The sequence below is a fragment of the Callithrix jacchus genome, chromosome 6, assembly GCF_049354715.1.
Source record: "Callithrix jacchus isolate 240 chromosome 6, calJac240_pri, whole genome shotgun sequence".
Taxonomy (NCBI): domain Eukaryota; kingdom Metazoa; phylum Chordata; class Mammalia; order Primates; family Cebidae; genus Callithrix; species Callithrix jacchus.
In genome coordinates, this window is record NC_133507.1 from 1,899,611 (window position 1) to 1,919,689 (window position 20,079).

Sequence of the window (20,079 nt, forward strand, 5' to 3'; positions counted from 1 at the left end):
GACTGGTCTGGACTGTAAGTGGATGGTTGGATGTTACAATATACGAGATCTGGGTCTTGTTAAAATGCTAGGAGGATGCTGATATTTTTATTTTGGAGGAGACTTGCCTTCAGTGGGCGGCAGCTCCGTGTCAGTTCTGGCTTCACAGCCCCTGCTGTGCCTCTTGGACCTGTCCCCTGTGTGTCGCTGGGGGCCCTCTGGCTGTGGTCTCAGGGTGTGGGTGTGGAGAGGATCAGATCTACATCTATGCAGCTTGAGGATGGGCTTGAAGTTCAGGAGCAATTTTGTCAGCTGTCTCTTCTGAGCTTCTTCCTCTCTACACTGCCACTGGGGCTTCCTGGGTCCCTGGAGCTTCCCTTCTCCACCCTCAGCCAGAGCACCGGGACTGGCTCCCCGTCCCTGCTGTGCACCTCCATGCCTGCACCAGTGCTGGAGGAGGAGAGACTTGGGGCTCCTTCTGTTCAGTGTCTCCTCCAGACCACCTGCTGCTCTTTCCTTCTTAGAATGCTGCCAACCTGGCTCTGGTCCCATTCCAGGGCAGGGCTGCCCCTGAGTACCCTTGAGACTGGAACAAATTCAGCAGAAGGCAGATTGCCTCCTCTCCCTGGAGCTGGCACTGAAGGTGTGTTTAGACAATGTCTGCCTTCATTTCTTCACCTCTGCTCCAGCTGCAGCGTTTCTGTCCACTGCAGCCGCCCCATACTCTTTGTGATCTCAGCCTGTCTGTACAGCTAGACTGCTGGTGTCAGGCAGCAGAGCACCTGTCTTTTCTATGTCAGTCCCTAGAGTGTTTAGAGCACCATCTGGGAGGTGGCTGCATTCAGGGAGGCTCTGCTGGGTGGATGTGCAGTTGCAGAGGTGCTAGCCCTCCAGCACTGTGAGGGATTGTCAGCCTCCAGAATCCTCAGCACCAGCAACTTGGGACGGGGCGGCCCCCATGGTGGGAGGGGTGGCAAGAACTGTGTCCCCCACACTGTGACCCTCCTGGAAGCCAGGAGAGCCTGTTCTCAGTGAGTGTGGAAGGAAAGCTGCACAGGGCCTCCCAGCCCACTGGTCTGTGTGCCCTTAGGGATGTGTGACTCCAAGGACTGATCATGCCATGTCAGCCATCTCCAGTGCCCTCAGAAGAGTGGGAAGGGGTTGGAGGCCTGGGTACCCCACCTTGTAGCTTGTCAGGTGCCCCCTCCTCATCACAGAACAGGGGTCTTTGTGTGTCTTTCCAGCCCAGGATGGCGGCCCAGGTGACACTGGAGGACGCGCTGTCCAACGTGGACCTCCTGGAGGAGCTGCCCCTGCCCGACCAGCAGCCCTGCATCGAGCCCCCACCATCCTCGCTGCTTTACCAGGTGGGTGCCCAGCAGCTGTGGGCGTCAACCTGCACTCCGACCCCACGTGACAGCTTTTCTCTTCCTTTCAGCCAAATTTCAACACTAACTTTGAAGACAGAAATGCATTTGTCACTGGCATCGCGAGATACATTGAGCAAGCCACCGTCCACTCTAGCATGGTAACACTGCTGTGTGTCTTTGTTTCTCTCTGGGAAAAAAGCGAAGGGCGTGTGTGAAGGGGAGATGTATACTTTTTGGTATTATCCCATAGGCTATGCAGGGAGGAAAAAGGGAAGAAAGTGAAGGAAATGCCTTGTTTTTAAGACAGTATTTGTTTTTCTTAGTATAAAAACAATGCTCACTCTTTCCGAACATTCCGTGTCTCTGGCCCAGAGAAAACCTTTGTCAGTGTTTTGAGGGCGCCCCCTGTTAATGCTTGTTCCCTGTCCAGATCTGCAAACACACACACCAGGTGTGCGCCCATGTGGGATTTAGATTTATAAATGAATTGCATTATTATAGTTCTGCTTTTTTTCTTTTTCTTTTTCTTTTTTTTTTTTTTTTTTGAGATGGAGTTTCGCTCTTGTTACCCACGCCAGAGTGCAATGGTGTGATCTCGGCTCACTGCAACCTCCGCCTCCTGGGTTCAGGCAATTCTCCTGCCTCAGCCTCCTGAGTAGCTGCGATTACAGGCACGCGCCACCATGCCCAGCTAATTTTTTGTATTTTTAGTAGAGATGGGGTTTCACCGTGGTGACCAGGATGGTCTCGATCTCTTGACCTTGTGATCCACCCACCTCGGCCTCCCAAAGTGCTGGGATTACAGGCTTGAGCCACTGCGCCCGGCCCCTGCTTTTTTTCTTTCTTTATTTTTTTTAAACAGTCTTGCTCTGCCACCCAGGCTGGAGTGCAGTGGTGCGATCTTGGCTCACTGCAACCTCCACCTCCCGAGTTCAAGCAGTTCTTCTGCCTCGGCCTCCTGAGTAGCTGGGACACTGGCGCCCACCAACACACCCGGCTAATTTTTGTATTTTTAGTAAAAGTATGGTTTCACCATGTTGGCCAGGCTGGTCTCAAACTCCAGACCCCAGGTGATCTGCCCACCTCAGCCTCCCAAAGTGTTGGGTTTACAGGCGTGAGCCACCGCACCCAGCTAGTTATGCATTTTCATGATCTCATGAACATTTGTTCTTTTTTTTTTTTTTTTTTTTTTTGAGACAGAGTCTCACTCAGGTTGTGCAGGCTGGAGTGCAGTGTGTGGTCACGGCTCACTACAGCCTCAGCCTCCCGGGCTCAAGCAATTCTTCCACCTCAGCCTCCGGAGTAGCTGGGACTACAGGCACATGCCACCATGCCCAGCTACTTTTTAATACTTTGTGTAGAGGCGGAGGGTCTCACCATGTTGCCCAGGCTGGACTCAAACTCCTGGACTCAAGCAGTTTGCCCAGCCAGCCTCCCAAAGTACTGCGATTACAGGCCTGAGCCACTGTGCCTGGACAAGAATATTTTCATGTCATGAAAATGTGCTGGAGAAAGCAATCCTTAATGGCTGTGTAAATCATTTTGTAAATGTGCGCAATTCAACTGTTTCTGCACATTTACTTAGTTTTCCCTTTTATCTCTTTTTATTACGTAAAAAAATGCTGTTGGCCAGGCGCAGTGGCTCACACCTGTAATCCCAGCACTGTAGGAGACTCAAGTGGGCAGATCACCTGAGGTCAGGAGTTCGAGACCAGCCTGGTCAACATGGTGAAACTCCGTCTCTACTAAAAATACAAAATTAGCCCGACATGGTGGTAGACACCTGTAGTCCCAGCTACTCGGGAGGCTGAGGCAGGAGAATCACTTGAACCCCGGAGGCAGAGGTTGTTGTGAGCCCAGATCTCATCACTGCACTCCAGCCTGGATGTCAAGAACAAAACTCCATCTCAAAAAAAAAAAAAACTAATGGAAAGCAAAAGCAATTTTACAGCAATGATGACCGTCCTCTTCCCGTGGGCACTCTGCCTAGATTTCCAGTGCTGTGGGCATGCTCCTAGCTTTTCCTTCTGCACACCCAGGGCTGGCAGCCCTGCCTCTAGTCCTCTCTGGGACTGGGTGGTCCTCTGAGCCGGTGAAGAGGCCACGAGGATGCTGTGTGTGCTCACAGTGGGCGGGGCGTCTGCCCTGAACCCTCCGCTGTGTTCTCAGCTGCAGGGCTCATGGCCAGCAGGTTGTTCAGCGCTGGGTGGAGGCAAGGTGTGGCGCCCGTGGCATCCCTCAGAGATGCCTGCACATCACTGATGCCCCTCTCGCCTGCAGAAGCTGTGGGGTGTTTTGAGTGGTCATTGTGGCCCCTGGCACCGTATTTCAGTGTCACTAGCTTTTCGGCAGCTGTGTCTTGGCACACGGGCTACAGTGCTCAGGATAGTTCATGGCGCTTTGTCTAGATATTAGCAGCTTGCATCTGCTTTCCACGCTAGTTCCCCTGCCTGCCTTTGATTTGCCCTGTGTTCTGTTGCAGAACGAGATGCTGGAGGAGGGCCAAGAATATGCTGTCATGCTGTACACCTGGAGGAGCTGCTCCCGGGCCATCCCACAGGTGCCCCACCCGCCTGGCTCTTCCCCTCCGGCCACACCCTGCCAGGCCCGCCCCCGGCCCCGCCCCCACTCCCCACGCCTGGCCCACTCTCCTTCCAGTTCTTGCTCCACAGCGGGTCGGGATCACTAGCTGTAGCAGCCCAGCGGCTGCTTCTGGCTGGACTGAAGCCTCTTATCTCATTCCTGTTTCTTTCTTCCCAGGTGAAATGTAACGAGCAGCCTAACAGAGTGGAAATTTATGAGAAAACTGTGGAGGTTCTGGAGCCTGAGGTCACAAAACTGATGAATTTTATGTACTTCCAGGTAAAATGGCAAAATAATCTGGGGGTATAACACCGAGGGGCGGGCTGCTGATACCTTCCTACCCGCTGCCACTGTGGACGCCCTGAACAGAGTGCCTGCAGATTAAAGCAACCGTAACAGTTTTGAGACGAAAGGGACCAAAGCCTTTGACGGTCTGAAGTCTCACATGCCCTTTCAGAATCAGTGCTCCTTTTGTGGTTCACATCTCTTCTCTTGGAGTGAATTCGTGTTTCCTCATGGAGCCTGCTTTCTGTCATTGTCAAGTACAATGCTTTGACTTTCTGCCAGTTTGTACCTTTTTTTTTTTTTTTTTTTTTTGAGACGGTCTCACTGTTTCCCAGGCTAGAGTGCAGTGGCGTGATACCGGCTCATTGCAACCTCTGCCTTCCAGGTGCAAGTGATTCTCCTGCCTCAGCTTCTTGAGTAACTGGGATTGTAGGCACCTGCCACTATGCCCAGCTGATTTTTATGTTTTTAGTAGAGATGGGGTTTCACCATTTGGCCAGGGTGATCTGGAACTCCTGACCTCAAGTGATCCACCTGCTTTGTCCTTTCGGAATGCAGGGATTACAGGCGTGAGCCACTGCTCCCGGCCAGTCTGTACTTTTGATTCATCTGGTCTTTCAGGTATTTATTTGTTGTCAGCTTCAACCTGACTGTCCATTTTTGGTGGTCCTCACCCTGGCCTTCGTTAGGCATGGAAGGAGCTTGCTGCTTCTTAAAGAAGTATTTTGGAAACATGCAAAGGGACGAGATGGAACTAACTAGGAGATAAATTTTTTTGTTTTACCTTGAAAGTTACCAAGAAGAAAACATCTCTCCCCTTTTCACTTCTGAAAAGTAGAGCATCTGAGTTTTACAGATGTTTTACTGGGGCATTTACCTCAGTAATTGTGCTGAAATAATCAGCAGGATTTTGTTATTTAGTGACATAGTTGGTTAAATGTAAAACAGCTGATGATGGTGCAGAGCAGGCCGGGAGCTGCTCTCAGTAAGGGGCTGGTTGCCCACGCTGTAAACACCTGGGCCTGGAGCCCCGCTGGGCAGATCTTTACTAATGAGGAGCAGTGACTGCAGGTGCTTGAAGCTGGGACATGGGATTGGCTCCTCACTGACCTGCAGTTTTCTGCCCTCCTGCTTCCTCTGCACAGAGAAACGCCATTGAGCGCTTCTGCGGGGAGGTGAGGCGCCTGTGCCACGCGGAGAGGAGGAAGGACTTTGTGTCCGAAGCCTACCTGATCACCCTGGGCAAGTTCATCAACATGTTTGCAGTGCTGGATGAGCTGAAGAACATGAAGTGCAGCGTGAAGAATGACCACTCGGCATACAAGAGGTGAGCGCTGGCCTTGCAGCACACCACGGGCCCTCCTGAGAGCACCGGCTCAGTGACCTGTCTTGCACATAGCGCGTTATGTGTCCATGTGTGGAAGTCATCACTTCCGGTAGGCAGCAGCTACTTCTCTGTCCGGGCTGTGTGAGCACCTGCTCTGAGGGATAAGATGAGGGGAGCCAGCAGATAAGTGCATATGGCTTTGCAAAGCTGGAAAAGGCTCTAGGCATCCTGGCTGTCCTCACATATCATGGAGGACCTTCGAGCCCCTGGGAAGACAGACACACACAAGATATAGGCCCAGTTCACACAGCACAGGCATTGGGCTCAGGGAGCATCTTGGCAAGGTGGCAGGTGGCCTCTGCAGCCCACCTTGTACATCAGGGCTGCAGTCCTTGGTGCTGGTCATTCGCCAGCCGGGGTCCCCAGCACGCGAGCCACCATCCCAGTATCACAGGGACAGGGCCCATGCACAGTCACGGGTGTCTTGAGGTCACACTGCACTTCCAGGTCCTCCATGCAGCTCCCCTCCCTGGCAGTTTTCTTTTTGGATGTAGAGAGCTTCTAGAGATGCTGACAAGACAAGCAGAAGAGGTGGGCATGGCCCAGTGTGTGCTTCTGGAGCACTGCGGAGTGGCGGGTGGCGGGTGACAGGCAGGTAGTGGCACACGGCGTGCTGCCTCCTGACGTGCTCGTTCTGCTTAGCCTGTGCTCTGTGCTGTTGAAGACATGTTTTGCTGGAATGAGATGCTGATTTCTATTTCCTCTGCTAAGTAAGGCATCTCAGCTCTAAAATTAAAATTGAAGAGGCCTTACTTTGCATCTCAATATGCTCTAGTTATGTTTCATTTTAAATCATACAACTGTTGCCATGTCTTTATTAAAAAACACCCCACTTGGGACAAAATGAGGCAGCAGTAGGAGTCGAGCTAGGTCAGGCAGAATTTTAAGCCTCATTCGTGTGAAATAAGGCAGTGTTCCATGTATCACCTAAAATCAGCTCTGCACAGAAGCCTAGATCTTCAGAACTAGAGAAAGGCCTCTGGAGTTGACCTGTGAGCCCCTCTCGGGTTGGAAGTCTGAAGGGTCCCTGTTTGATAACAGCATCTGTGGGATTCTGGCCTCAGGACTCACTGGTAGGCGTGGGCTCATGGTCCCAGCCGCACAACCCAGCCCTGTGTGATTTTCAGTAGCCTTCTCAGCCACTGCTTTGGCTTCTCAGGGAAATGGGGGAGGTGGCCAGCATCAGTGGTTTTCAATACTTAAAAGTACTTAAAAGTTGTGGATTTTTTTCCTTTTAGCAGTAGCGCCTTTATTCTAAAGTCTAGTCTGTAAAACAGTTTACAGATGGGGCTGCTTTATGCAAGGCGGTGGGGAGGAGGATTCCCCTCCAGCAGCCCCCTTCCCCAGTGTCTTCACCACCTCCAGGTTCCCCTGAGCACCAAACAGTGGGCCTGGGGCAGCTCCATAGCTCTTAGAGCTGCTTCTTCTGACCTCTCTCTGGGACCCCTGTTGGTTCACCTTCCCAGACCGTCACTCCCAAGACCCCCTCCAGACACACTCACACATGCACCTGGCTTTTTTGGTACCTGCTGGAGCCTACTAGTATAACCTCTTCCAAGTGTCATTGCCAAGACAACTCGTACGGTTTTGGTGAGACTTGAGGAAAATAGAAAACAGTATCCCTGACCCCTTCCTTAGTCTCCCCACCCACTGCCTCAACAAGTACTCAAATCAATAAAGCAAACACGGCCAGGTGCGATGGCTCACACCTGTAATCCCAGCACACTGAGAGGCTGAGGCAGAAGGATGACTTGAGCCCAGGAATTTTAGACCAGCCTGGGTAGCATAGAAAGACCCCACCTGTAAAAAAACAAAAGCCAAAAACAAACTAGCCAGGCATGGTGGTATGCACCTGTGGTCCCAGCTACTCAGGAGGCTGAGGTTGGAGAATCACTTGAGATCAGAGGTCGAGGCTACCATGAGCTGTGATTGTACCACTGTACTCCAGCCTGGGTGACAGAGTGAGACTCTATTTAAAAAAAAAAAAAGGAAACATGGTTTTTTTGTTTTTTTGAGACAGCATCTCACTAGCCCAGGCTGGAGTGCAGTGGCGTGATCTCGGCTCACTGCAATCTCTACCTCTCCTGGATTCAAGCAATGCTGCCTCAGCCTCCCGAGTAGCTGGGATTTATATGGGTGACCCACCACGCCCAACTCATTTTTATATTTTTAGTAGAGATGGGGTTTCACCATGTTGGTCAGGTCCTAAACTCCTGACCTCAAGTGATCCGCCTGCCTTGGCCTCCCAAAACGCTGGGATCACAGGTGTGAGCGACCATGCTTGGACCACGAAACGTGTTTTAAAAGGCAAGGAATGTTCCTGTATCGGTTAATATTAGGTTTAACTGTATGTAATGGTTTAAAGCCCAGTGAAACAACAGTGGCTTCAAAAAGATTGCAGTTTCTTTCTCTGTCTCCTGAAAAGTCCTGGGTTAGGTGGTCTGCAGCTGATTGCCGGCTCTGCAATATTCAGGATCCGAGGCTCCTGCTGTCCTGCTCTTCTGCTTCATGTGTCGCCTCGTGGTCCTAGATGGTTGCTTAGGCTGTACCTGTCATTTCTGCATTCCAGTCAGCAGGAAGAAAGGGGAAAGATGGGCTCCACACTCCTTTATGAGTAAACTTTTGAGTGCTTGTCAGTGTCTTGCATTGTGTCTCACGGCCCAGTCCTTGGTCACATGGCCATAGCTAGCTGCAGGGTAGGCGACGCACATGGAATGTGTGGGGCTCCCTGGAATGTGTTTTTCTTCCAGGGAAATGTGGGGCTCGTTCCTAAAGAGGAAGGGCAAGAAATGAAGGTTGGGTTATCAGTCTTTGCCATAGAAACTTTTGTTTTTTTTTGAGACGGAGTTTCGCTCTTGTTGCCCAGGCTGGAGTGCAATGGCGCGATCTTGGCTCACTGCAACCTCCGCCTCCTGGGTTCAGGCAATTCTCCTGCCTCAGCCTCCTGAGTAGCTGGGATTACAGGCATGCGCCACCACACCCAGCTAATTTTTGTATTTTTAGTAGAGATGGGGTTTCACCTTGTTGACCAGGATGGTCTCGATCTCTTGACCTTGTGATCCACCCACCTTGGCCTCCCAAAGTGCTGGGATTACAGGCTTGAGCCACCGCGCCCGGCCTGCCATGGAAACTTGTAAAAGTAAGTCTGCAAGGCTCTGGATTGCATACACCTATCCGTATGTGGGCCATTTCCACTGACCCTTCTTGAGGGGCCAGCCCTAGATGATCAGAATCCTCACACCCCACTTCGCCCTGCTCTGCCAGACCTCACAGCTCAGCATGACCTTGCGGTTTTGTATTGTTGGGCCTCATTGTACGGGTCCTTTTGTGCACACCAAATTGTGTAGCTACAAATTTGTAGCAAAAGCCAGGGCCTTGTCTCAAGGCTTTGGGCACCAGTGGTCCCTGAGGTGACCTGGGGAGGTGTGGTCAAGAGTGTTCCCAACAGAGAACCTCATCAGTGCCAGCTGTCTTCATGGCAGGGCTTGTGGGAGTCATGGAGGTGGCGGTGACCCTTCTCAGACTCAGTCCAGGAGCCCTGTGCCCCTAGATGAGGTGGGCGTCTACCAGTGTAGGGCAGAGGCCAGTGTACAGGGGCCCTGCAGGAAGCCCATCAGCTGTGACCATCAGGGTGGAGAGCTGTCCCAGGCTGTGCAAAACATATCTAAGTTGGCAGAAGATTGACCTGGTGTACGGGGCCAGAGATGCCTGAAAGGGCTACAATCACAGCCGGCCTCTGAGATCAATCCACATTTCTGCAGATGACTGTAGAGGAAGGGGATCCCATTCAAACCAGGCTTTTTTTTTTTTTTTTTTTTACGGGGCATGTTGGTGCATTTTGAGATGAACTCTTTTTGTTTTCAAAGGGCTGCTCAATTTCTGCGTAAAATGGCAGATCCACAGTCCATCCAGGAATCGCAGAATCTGTCCATGTTCCTGGCCAATCACAACAAGATCACACAGGTAAGGCTGGTGTTTTCTCACTCAGGTTGATGGGCTCAGCTGCCGGCCGGGCACCAGGCCCCTACATGAGTCTCTTGCTCTGTGTTTCAGTCTCTGCAGCAGCAGCTCGAAGTGATTGCTGGCTATGAAGAGCTCCTGGCAGACATCGTGAATCTGTGTGTGGATTACTATGAGAACAGGATGTATTTGACGCCCAGTGAGAAACACATGCTTCTCAAGGTACTTGTGTGGGGATGCTAGCCTGTGGCACTGCTCTTGTCAGTAGGCTGTGCTTGCTTCATCTAGAGTCCTTTTGCCAGCTTTGTCTCATTCGCATGCTGTCGTGTGCATGAACAGTGCCCTGCCCTTGCACACATCTGCACGACAGGCTCTCAGCACACCCACGAGTGTGTCACATGCTGATCCTCAGAGAAGGTGGAGATCTGGTTCAAAAATTCTCTGAGCATTAAGCTGCTCTTGTTTTATTTTTGAGGCAGAGTCTTGCTCTTGACCAGGCTGGAGTGCAGTGGCACAATCACAGCTCACTGTAGCCTCAACAGGGCTCAAGCGATCCTCCCACCTCAGCTGCCAGTAGCTGGGACTACAAGTGCATCACACCATGCCTGGCTAATTTTTAAATGTTTTATAGAGAGAGAATCTTGCCATGTTGCCCAGGCTGTTCTCAAACTCCTGGGCTTGAGTAACCCTCCTGCTTTTGCCTCCCAAAGCTCTGTGATTACAAGCTTGAGCCACTGCACCCAGCCTTTTTTTTTTATTTGAAACAGGGTCTTGCTCTGTCACCCAGCCTGGAGTGCAGTGGTGCAGAAGACACAGCCCACTGTGTCCTTAACCTCCTTTGCTCAAGTAATCTTTCCGCCTCAGGCTCCTGAGTAACTGGGACCACAGGCATTGGCACCAATGCCAAGCTAAGTTTTTGAATTTTTGTAGAGGTGAGGTGTCACTTTGCTTCCTGGGCTGGTCTTGAACTCCTGGCCTCAAGCAATCCTCTTGCCTTGTCCCCTGCAAAGTGCTGAGATTACAGGTGTGAGCTACCACGCCCAGCCTTTAAGCTGCGTTGTGACAGAGGTTATCCAAAATTCTACTTGCCAAGGATGTGATTCCTCGGAGTTTGATACCTGTGTCATCCATTATAATTAAAGTAGCCTTTTGTTGGTTCACCATATTCTTTATTATTCTTCTTATAATCTGTGTTTTCATCTGTGTTTCTCTTTGTTTATTTTGAGACAGAGTCTCGCTGTGTTGCCCAGGCTGGAGTGCAGGAGTGCAGTGGCGCGATCTCAGATCACTGCAACCTCCGTCTCTTGGGTTCAAGCAATTCTCCTGCCTCGGCCTCCCAAGTAGCTGGGATTACAGGCGCCCACCACCATCATGCCTGGCTATCATTTGCATTTTTCACAGGAAAGATGGGTGGCAGTTCCCTTTGCTCTATTCTTTACCTCTGCAGGGTGGCCTTGGGGGACCCTTTGCTGGGTGTCCCACCAGTCCAGCCCCCCAGACTCTTCCTGAGCAGGACAGCACTGGTAGGAACTCAGGGCTGAAGGAGCACTGTCCATGGAGTGCTTTGTGACCGCAGAAACTTTGTGTTTGCACCAGCTGGTGTGGGAGCCCTGGCCACGAGCCCCTGTGGAGCACTGGAGCATGCAGTTGGCTAGTCCACGTTAAGAATTTTTAGTTTATGGCTGGGTGCGGTGGTTCACACTTGTAATTCCAGCACTTTGGAGGCTGAGGTGGCTGGATCACTTTATGTCAGGAGTTCAACACCAGCCTGACCAACATGGTGAAACCCTGCCTCTACTAAAAATACCAAAAAAAAAAAAAAAGCCAGGCATGATGGTGATGGGTGCCTGTAGTCTCAGGTACTTGGAAGGCTGAGGCAGGAGAATTGCCTGAACCTGGGAGGTGGAGGTTGCAGTGAGCTGAGATTGCGCCACTGCACTCCAGCCTGGGTGACAGAGCGAGACTCTGTCTCAAAAAAAGAAGGATTTGTAGTTTGCATACACCAAAACAAAACTGGTTACATGTGGCTACACACTGGACATTACTTTGAATGGCAAAAAACCCACAATTACTTTTGCACCAAGCTAACAGGTCTAGAACAGCCCTGCTGCTTGGGTTACGCTAGTAGAGGATTTGTTTTTTCAGTTTTCAGCAACCGACCTAGAAGCCCAGCCCCCACTTTGTAGCACAGTTTCAGTGAGGATAGAATGATGCATTTCGAGCACCAGACAAGCAGCCTAAAGATAGAACTTTGTGATATGTTTCAAATTGTGCCTTCGAAGTTGGCAGCTGTTACAGTGTAAGTCCTTATGGGTAATTAAATTGGCAGTTCTGAGCTTTATTGCATCGTTCACTTTGTGGCTTTTCAGGTGATGGGATTTGGTCTGTACCTGATGGATGGGAGTGTCAGTAACATCTATAAGTTAGATGCCAAGAAAAGAATAAACTTATCCAAAATTGACAAGTACTTCAAGGTGAGTTACATGTTTTTATTGACTTGTGTGCAGTTTGAATTTTGGGGAAGTGAGTCCTGTGTGAAAACCCTGTGTGAAACCATGATCTACATCAGGAAATGCTAAGGCTGGGTGGAGTCTGGGGCACGGGCTTTCTCCTCTCCTGTCTGCAGAGGCAACCTCCCTCTCTTTCCTTCTGCGGTGCACTGGTTTTGCCTGGGTGGAGCTTTATGCAAAGAGAATTGTGCTGTTTGTACTCTTCTGTGTCTAGCTTCTGTCACCAGCCTCTTGTTCGTGAGGCGCATCCTGGAGGGAGCCCGTAGCTTCAGTGCATAACTTTCCATCATGATGTAGTTTTCCGTCTTAGTACTACACCATAACTTCTCTGTTCCAGTGTTACTGTCCCCTGTGGGGTGCATACCCAGGAGAGGGACCAGGGGTCACAGGGAGTGTCTGTTTTCAGGGTTAGTAGTTACCTACAGCCCGACGACTTTCCAGCACAGCTGTCCTGATCTGCGTTCCCATCAGCAGTGAGAGAGCACTCCCCTGGTGCCACATCCTTGCCAGCACTTAGCACCGTCTCATTTTGGGGGGTGGGCATCCTGAGGATGAATACGTCATTGCAATTGTATTGGCTAGTGTTTCATTGTAGTTTCGTTCATGTTTCCCTAATGGCTTTCCATGTTATTAGTGTGTTCCTTTGTGGTGTGCCACTTCAAGGCTTTTGCTCTTTTTTCCCTTTTGATTTGTAGTTCTTTATATATTCTGGATACATGTCCTTTGTTGGATACAAGTGAGATTTATTTTGGTTTGTTTGGTTTTTTTTTTTTTTTTTTTTTTTTTTGAGTCAGACACTTGCTCTGTCATCTAGGCTGGAGTGTGGCAGGCCACGGTGATTCCTCCCACCTCAGCCTCTCAGGTACCTGTGACTACAGGTGCTTGCCAGCATGCCTGGCTAGTTTTTGTTGTTTTTTTTTTTTTTTTTCGAGACGGAGTTTCGCTCTTGTTACCCAGGCTGGAGTGCAATGGCGCGATCTCGGCTCACCACAACCTCCGCCTCCTGGGTTCAGGCAATTCTGCCTCAGCCTCCTGAGTAGCTGGGATTACAGGCACGTGCCACCATGCCCAGCTAATTTTTGTATTTTTAGTAGAGACGGGGTTTCGCCATGTTGACCAGGATGGTCTCGATCTCCTGACCTCGTGATCCACCCGTCTCGGCCTCCCAAAGTGCTGGGATTACAGGCTTCAGCCACCGCGCCCGGCCGGATCTTTTCATTAATGTCCGCCTCAATAAAGCTTTGTTGACATCCAGCTTATGAGACTTTTCTGCTGTGTTAGCTTTTAGAAGCATTCTGTTTCCTTTTTCATCTAGATCTGTCCCCCTGGAACTGGCTTCTGTGCGTGGTAGGAGGTGGGGGTTTCACGTCCATGGATCCTTCCCAGGGTGGCTCCCCAGTTGGGCCCGCCCATTTATTGCAAAGCCCCTTGTTCTGCAGTGCTGCTCAGGCCATGTATCTGTCTGTGGCTCTGTCCAGGTTCTCTGTCCTGTCCACAAGGCTCCCTCGCTGTTCCAGGCCACACTGCCTGCATGGTTGTAGCTCTCTAACAGGTCTCCTCATCTGAAAGGGTGCGTCTTCCAGTTTTGTCCCTTAATACCGTGAGCCAGCTTGGCCGTAGAGATCCCCACCCAGGCGGCGCTGAAGGAATTGAGAGGCAGACAGCCAGATAGAACAGCAAAGTGGATCTGTTGCTGACAGGGGACAACAGCCTTCTGAGCTGAGAGCCTCAGGGGCTGAGTAGACACTGACGCACGCATTTATTCTCTGAACAGGTGATGATTATTAACAATAATCGGTATTTTATCATGACACAAAATATACCAAGTAGGCAGCTGGTGCCTGCTTACCACTGATCACAGACAAACTAAAAAATATTCTCCACAAGGGAGCCACAGGGGCAGGGGCAGATGTCTTATATAATTGTTTTAACTGGTGTATGATATTTGTACATTGTCCTCCCACTTAGGAATGCCCCAAGTAGGTTTCTACTCTGGGGTGGGGGGTTGTCTAGGTTTCCTTGCCGTTGTCCTTCCTAGCAAACAATACATTTCGTCATACACTCAGCCTTCATCAGCATTCATAAACGTAACATTTCTCAGCACGTGAAGATAGTCTCAGTTACCATCACTTCCCCTTTGGAAGTGCATTGTTGAACTGCTTTCCTGATTTACACACGATTCCCCCAAAACCATTCTTTTCCTCCTGGAATATTGCTTGGGATTGATGATAGATCCATGTTGAGAGAATGGACATTTAAAAAATATGAACCCTTCCTAGGCACAAACATGATCTATTTCTCCATTTATTGAGAACCTTCTCTAGAATTTGTGGGGTAGTATTTTTGTTTAGAGGTCTTACACATTTTTTTGTTAGATTTACTCATGCTTTTTTTTTTTTTGGTGCTATTGCAAAGTATTCTCTTTAATTTTTGGTATTCTAATTGTTGCTAGTATATAGAAATACCGCTGATTTCTTCATGACTTTGAATCTAGCAACAGGGCAGGTTAATTTTAACATTTGAGTAGTTTTTGTAGATGTTGGTTTTTTAAATTGTATTTTGTTCCTCAAACCGAATGTAGAAGTTATTTACAGTTTTTTTGTAATGAATTATTTGCAGAGGTAGCATTCAGACAAGAGTACTTATTAGCATTGCACAGTTTCCTTGTGCTTATATATTTGGTGACTGAACATACATAATGACCCTATTTTTTTGTTCTTTGAATACAGCAACTCCAGGTGGTTCCACTATTTGGGGACATGCAAATAGAACTGGCAAGATACATCAAGACCAGCGCCCACTACGAGGAAAATAAATCTCGGTAGGAGGAGAGAAAAGCTGCCTGGTTTGAGCTTTCTTCAGTGTCCTCATCATACAGTTTGAGAACATCCTGCTTATTTATCTAGAGATAACACTGTTAACATTCTCAGGCTGGAACTGAATGTCCAGTATTGTAGCCTTTCCCACATGTGGCTATTTACATTTAAGTTTATTGAAAAATACAATTGAAATTTTAATTTCCTTAGAATAGCCACATTTTGAAATGTTCAATAGTAAGCTGGGTGCGGTGGCTTATCCCTGTAATCCCAGTACTTTGGAAGGCTGAGGCAGGCAGATCACCTGAGGTCAGGAGTTTGGGTCCAGCTTGACCAACATGGAGAAACCATGTCTCTACTAAAAATACAAAAATTAGCCGGGCATGATTGTGCTTGCCTATAATCCCAGCTACTCGGGAGGCTGAGGCTAGAGAATCGCTTGAACCCAGGAGATAGAGGTTGCAGTGAGCCGAGATCATGCCATTGCACTCCAGCCTGGGCAACAAGAGTGAAACTCAAAAAAAAAAAGAGAAAGAAATGTTCAGTAGTTAGTAGCTACCGTGTTGGACAGCACAGATGTAGAACATTTTCGTCATCTTAGGGATCCCTACCGGACAGTGTTGGGTGATAGTCTTTATAAAGGTTGTCTTAAGGAGGGGAGGGCGTGTGGCTCACACCTCTAATCCCAGCACTTTGGGAGGCCGAGGTGGATGGATCTCTTGAACTCAGGAGTTTGAGACCAGCCTGGGCAACATGGTGAGACCTCATCTTTACAAAAAAATACAAAAATTAGCTGGGCGTTGTGGCACACACCTATAGTCCTAGCTACTCAGGAGGCTGAAGTGGGAGGATCCCAGGCTGAGCCTGCAAGTTGGAGGTTACAGTGAACCAAGATTACTCCACTGCAGTCCAGCCTGGGCAACAGATCAAGACCCTACCTCAAAAAAAGAAAACAAGAAGAAACTGACAGTGTGTCAGATGTGACATGTGCAGACAGTGTGGCCCTAACTCCTAAACTGTATACCATCTTACTCTGCATGGAGAACCGCCAGCCCCACTATAGGGATCCATAGCACAGTTCCAGATGCTGGCAGGCACATGGTCCTCACACTGCAGACTCTACAGAGCCATCTGATTCTCAGAGGAGGCTTTTGTGCACTTGTACCGAGCACTGTGCCCATAGCCAACCTGCAGTTGCCATTCAGCCACGATTCTGACAAAGTTGCATCTCAGTCTCGGGTTGAGAACCCTTTTTAGTAAAGGACAGACAGCAAATATTTTAGGCTTGACAGGTCACAGGTGGTCTCCATTGTGTATTCTTCTGTGGTTTTTTTTTTTAATAACACTTTAAAAATGTTAAAGCTGACCAGGCGTGGTGGCTCAAGCTTATAATCCCAGCACTTTGGGAGGCCGAGGCAGGCAGATCACGTGAGGTCAGGAGTTCAAGACCAGCCTGGCCAACATAGTGAAACCCTTTCTAAAAATACAAAAATTAACCAGGTGTGGTGGCACATGCCTGTAGTCCCAAATACTTGGGAGGCCGAGGCACGAGACTTGCTTGAACCCAGGAGGTGGAGGCTGCAGCAAGCCGAGATTGCACCACTGCACTCCAGCCTGGGCTACTGAGCAAGACTCCATCTCAAAAAAAAAAAAATGTAAAAGCCGTTTGTCTGTCTCAGGCACCACATCGGGCATCCCTAGCTGCCTCCGTGCTGTGGCTGCCAGCACTTCTGCAGGTAACACAGGTACTTTCTCTGCACACAGGTGGACGTGCACATCCTCCAGCAGCAGCCCTCAGTACAACATCTGTGAGCAGATGATCCAAATCCGTGAGGACCACATGCGCTTCATCTCGGAGCTGGCACGCTACAGCAACAGCGAGGTGCGCCCAACAGTGTGGACTGCACGGGCACCCAGGGGTCGCCTGTGTGTCTTAGCACCCAAATCTTAGGTTTAATTGCTTTGAAAAACAGTTTACTACCAGATACAGTGATATGTCACACAGTGACAAGGACAGGTGCTGATAAACGTGTTGTTAGGCATTTTCATCACTGTGGGAACGTCATCAGGTCCTCATGTTAACCTGGATGCACAGCCGCGGCACCCGTAGGCCACAGGTGCAGCCCATGGCTCCAAGGCCACACACCTATGGAGCACGTTGCTGTGCCGAAGACTCTGGGTAGTTGGAACACAGTGGTACATCTTTGTATATCTAAACATAGAAAAGGTACAGTGAAAAGATGGTATCATAATCTTACGGGACCACCGTTCTGCACGCTGTCACTGACCAAATGTGGTGTGTGACTGTACTTCAAAAGCACCCATTGTAATTGATAAGGCAGTGAAATCCATGTGGTCTGTCTGTTCAGCTATACAAAAAGCATCTTTTTAAATCTTTTTCAGGAAAACATAATAGGGATCCCAAGAGAAAGGACAGAGACAAGATAATTAAGTAGTATTTCCTAGTCGAGTACCATGATTCCAAGCAACTCGAAAGATGGGTAGAGAAGGGAAGACACGGGAAGGAAGTCCTGAGGTCAGAGGTGAGCAGGAGCCTCGGCTGCTATCAGGAGACCTCCCAGAAGCATCCGGTCTGTGTGTGCAGGAGGTGGGCCTGGAGTTGGGTGCAGAGGACAGGTGCTTTCTCTTCAGCTCCTTCCAGCTTTGCAGCTGGGTTTGCCATGTCTGCATATTGGCTGCTCCCATTCTCCCCACCCACCCAGGTTGACTGGGAGCCACAGCTACTGGCATGTCTGTGCCACAGATTGCTGGCAGGGACCACACACAGGTTTTAGGGCATATACCCAGGCTGCTTTGCCGGACTGGCTGGTCTTTAAAGGGTCTCAGGAGGACCATTGACCTTAGCAGGGACAACTTTGTGGATGTTGGCCCCACCTACTGTACTACTGCATGATGATGAGCACCCCTGTCCCCCACCTACTGTGGTTACCAGTCATGTAACCAAAATGACTGACAACCCATTAGTCTAGAAATCTTGGGTTATCTGCTGCTTCTAACACACACACCTGGTAAGTGTTTGGGCACGTGAGACATGGAGGCTGTTCTTCGTGGGCAGGAGAGTGAACGAATGAGGGAGTGCGTGGTGAGGGAATGAGGGAGTGAGTGGTGAGTGAGTGAATGGGAAGTCCTCGGACATTACTGTGCAATCATGTAGACTTTTGAATTTTTAAAAAGTCATTTTCTAGCCAGGTGGTCGTTCACACCTGTAATCCCAGCACTTTGGGAGGCAGAAGCAGGCGGGTCACGAGGTCAGGAGTTCAAGACCAGCCTGACCAACATGGTGAAACCCCATCTCTGCTAAACGTAGGGAAAAAGTAGCTGGGCATGGTGACGTGCACTTGTAAATGCAGCTACTCAGGAGGCTGAGGCAAGATTATCTCTTGAACCCAGGAGGCGGATGTTGCAGTGAGCCGAGATCGCGCCTGGGTGACAGAGCGAAATTCTGTCTCAAAAAAAAAAAAAAAAAAAAAAAAAACCTTTTTCTTTCTTTAATAGTAAATTAGCCTTAGCTTGCTGTAACTTTTTTAATTTATATAGTTTTTATTTTTATAAAGAGTTTTTTTGGGCCAGGCATGGTGGCTCACACCTATAATCACAGCACTTTGGGAGGCCGAGGTGGGTGGATCACCTTACTTGGGAGTTTGAGACCAGCCTGGCCAGCATGGTCAAGCCCCTTAGTTGTGGCGTCTGACTGTAATTGGTTCTCTGGCATTGTCTAAGGTAACAAATCAGTTTTTTTCTGAATACTATTTTGAAGTGATTCCACTTTAGGTTTGTTGATTTTTTTTTTTTTTTTTTTTTTTTTGAGATGGAGTTTCGCTCTTGTTACCCAGGCTGGAGTGCAATGGCACAATCTCGGCTCACCACAACCTCTGTCTCCTGGGTTCAGGCAGTTCTCCTGCCTCAGCCTCCTGCATAGCTGGGATTACAGGCACGTGCCACCATGCCCAGCTAATTTTTTGTATTTTTAGTAGAGACGGGGTTTCACCATGTTGACCAGGTTGGTCTCGATTTCTTGACCTCGTGATCCACCCGCCTCAGCCTCCGAAAGTGCTGGGATTACAGGCGTGAGCCACCGCGCCCGGCTTGTTGATTTTTTTTCTGAAATCTGAACATCCTGGTGAACGATGCCAGCATAATTTGATCTATGTCATAATCTAGTCTTCACAAAGCAATGCCAGCACTATAGTAGCGTAATTAGATTACAGTGACTAGAAGTCGCTTTAGGATTGATAGGCCGGGTGTGGTGACTCATGCTTGTAATCCCAGCACTTTGGGAGTCCAAGGTGGCCAGATCACAAGGTTGAGATCAAGACCAACCTGGCCAACATGGTGAAACCCTGTCTCTACTAAAAATAAAAAAATTAGCTGGGTGTGGTGGCACATGCCTGTAATCCCAGCTACTCAGGAATCTGAGGCAGGAGAATCCCTTGAACCTGGGAGGCAGAGGTTGCAGTGAGCCAACAGTGTGCCACTGCACTCCACCCTGGGCAATTGAGTGAGACTTAAAAAAAAAAAAAAGGAAGGGCTGAGTGCAAGGCTCACATCTGTAATCCCAGCACTTTGGGAGGCCAAGGTGAGTGGATCACCAGGTCAGGAGATCGAGACCATCCTGGCTTATGTGGTGAAACCCCATCTCTACTAAAAATACAAAAAATTAGCTGGGTGTGGTGGTGCATGCCTGTAGTCCCAGCTACTCGGGAGGCTGAGGCAGGAAAGCACTTGAACCCAGGCGGTAGAGGTTGCAGTGAACTGAGATCGCGCCACTGCACTCCAGCCTGGGTGACAGAGCAAGAAATACCAGATATAGCTGATGGGGGGATGGAGGCAGCAAACCACCTTGCCACGTATGTACCTATGCAACAATCCTGCATGATCTGCACATGCACCCCAGAACCTAAAGAACAATTTTTTAAAAACTGCAAAAAAAGAAAATAGCTTTAGGATTTGTTTTGCAGGTGATTTTGCCCTTGAGCTTCTTGCTCAGAGAATTTTAAGTCACCATAGTGTTTAGAGCTGCTCAGGGTGGTCCTCTCAGTGCTGTGCTGTGAACTCCATACAGGTTCCCGTTCCCAGCCATTGTTTCATTTTGCTTTTGACTTCTAGGGATTGCATTTCCCATCTCATTTAATTCTGTGTCCTAATTACATAAAATATTTGCATAGCCC

General features: G+C 49.3%; 1 protein-coding gene across 1 annotated transcript in view; it reads left to right on the forward strand.

The window, feature by feature from the left end:
- Positions 1-20,079, forward strand: part of CYFIP1 (cytoplasmic FMR1 interacting protein 1) — a 104,336-nt gene that overhangs the window by 31,397 nt on the left and 52,860 nt on the right. The window contains 10 exon segments of the mRNA XM_078375649.1: positions 1,224-1,346; positions 1,418-1,507; positions 3,832-3,909; positions 4,110-4,211; positions 5,363-5,544; positions 9,471-9,567; positions 9,658-9,786; positions 11,934-12,038; positions 14,804-14,895; positions 16,655-16,772. Coding sequence (XP_078231775.1) covers positions 1,230-1,346; positions 1,418-1,507; positions 3,832-3,909; positions 4,110-4,211; positions 5,363-5,544; positions 9,471-9,567; positions 9,658-9,786; positions 11,934-12,038; positions 14,804-14,895; positions 16,655-16,772 — 1,110 coding nt within the window. The 5' untranslated portion in view covers positions 1,224-1,229.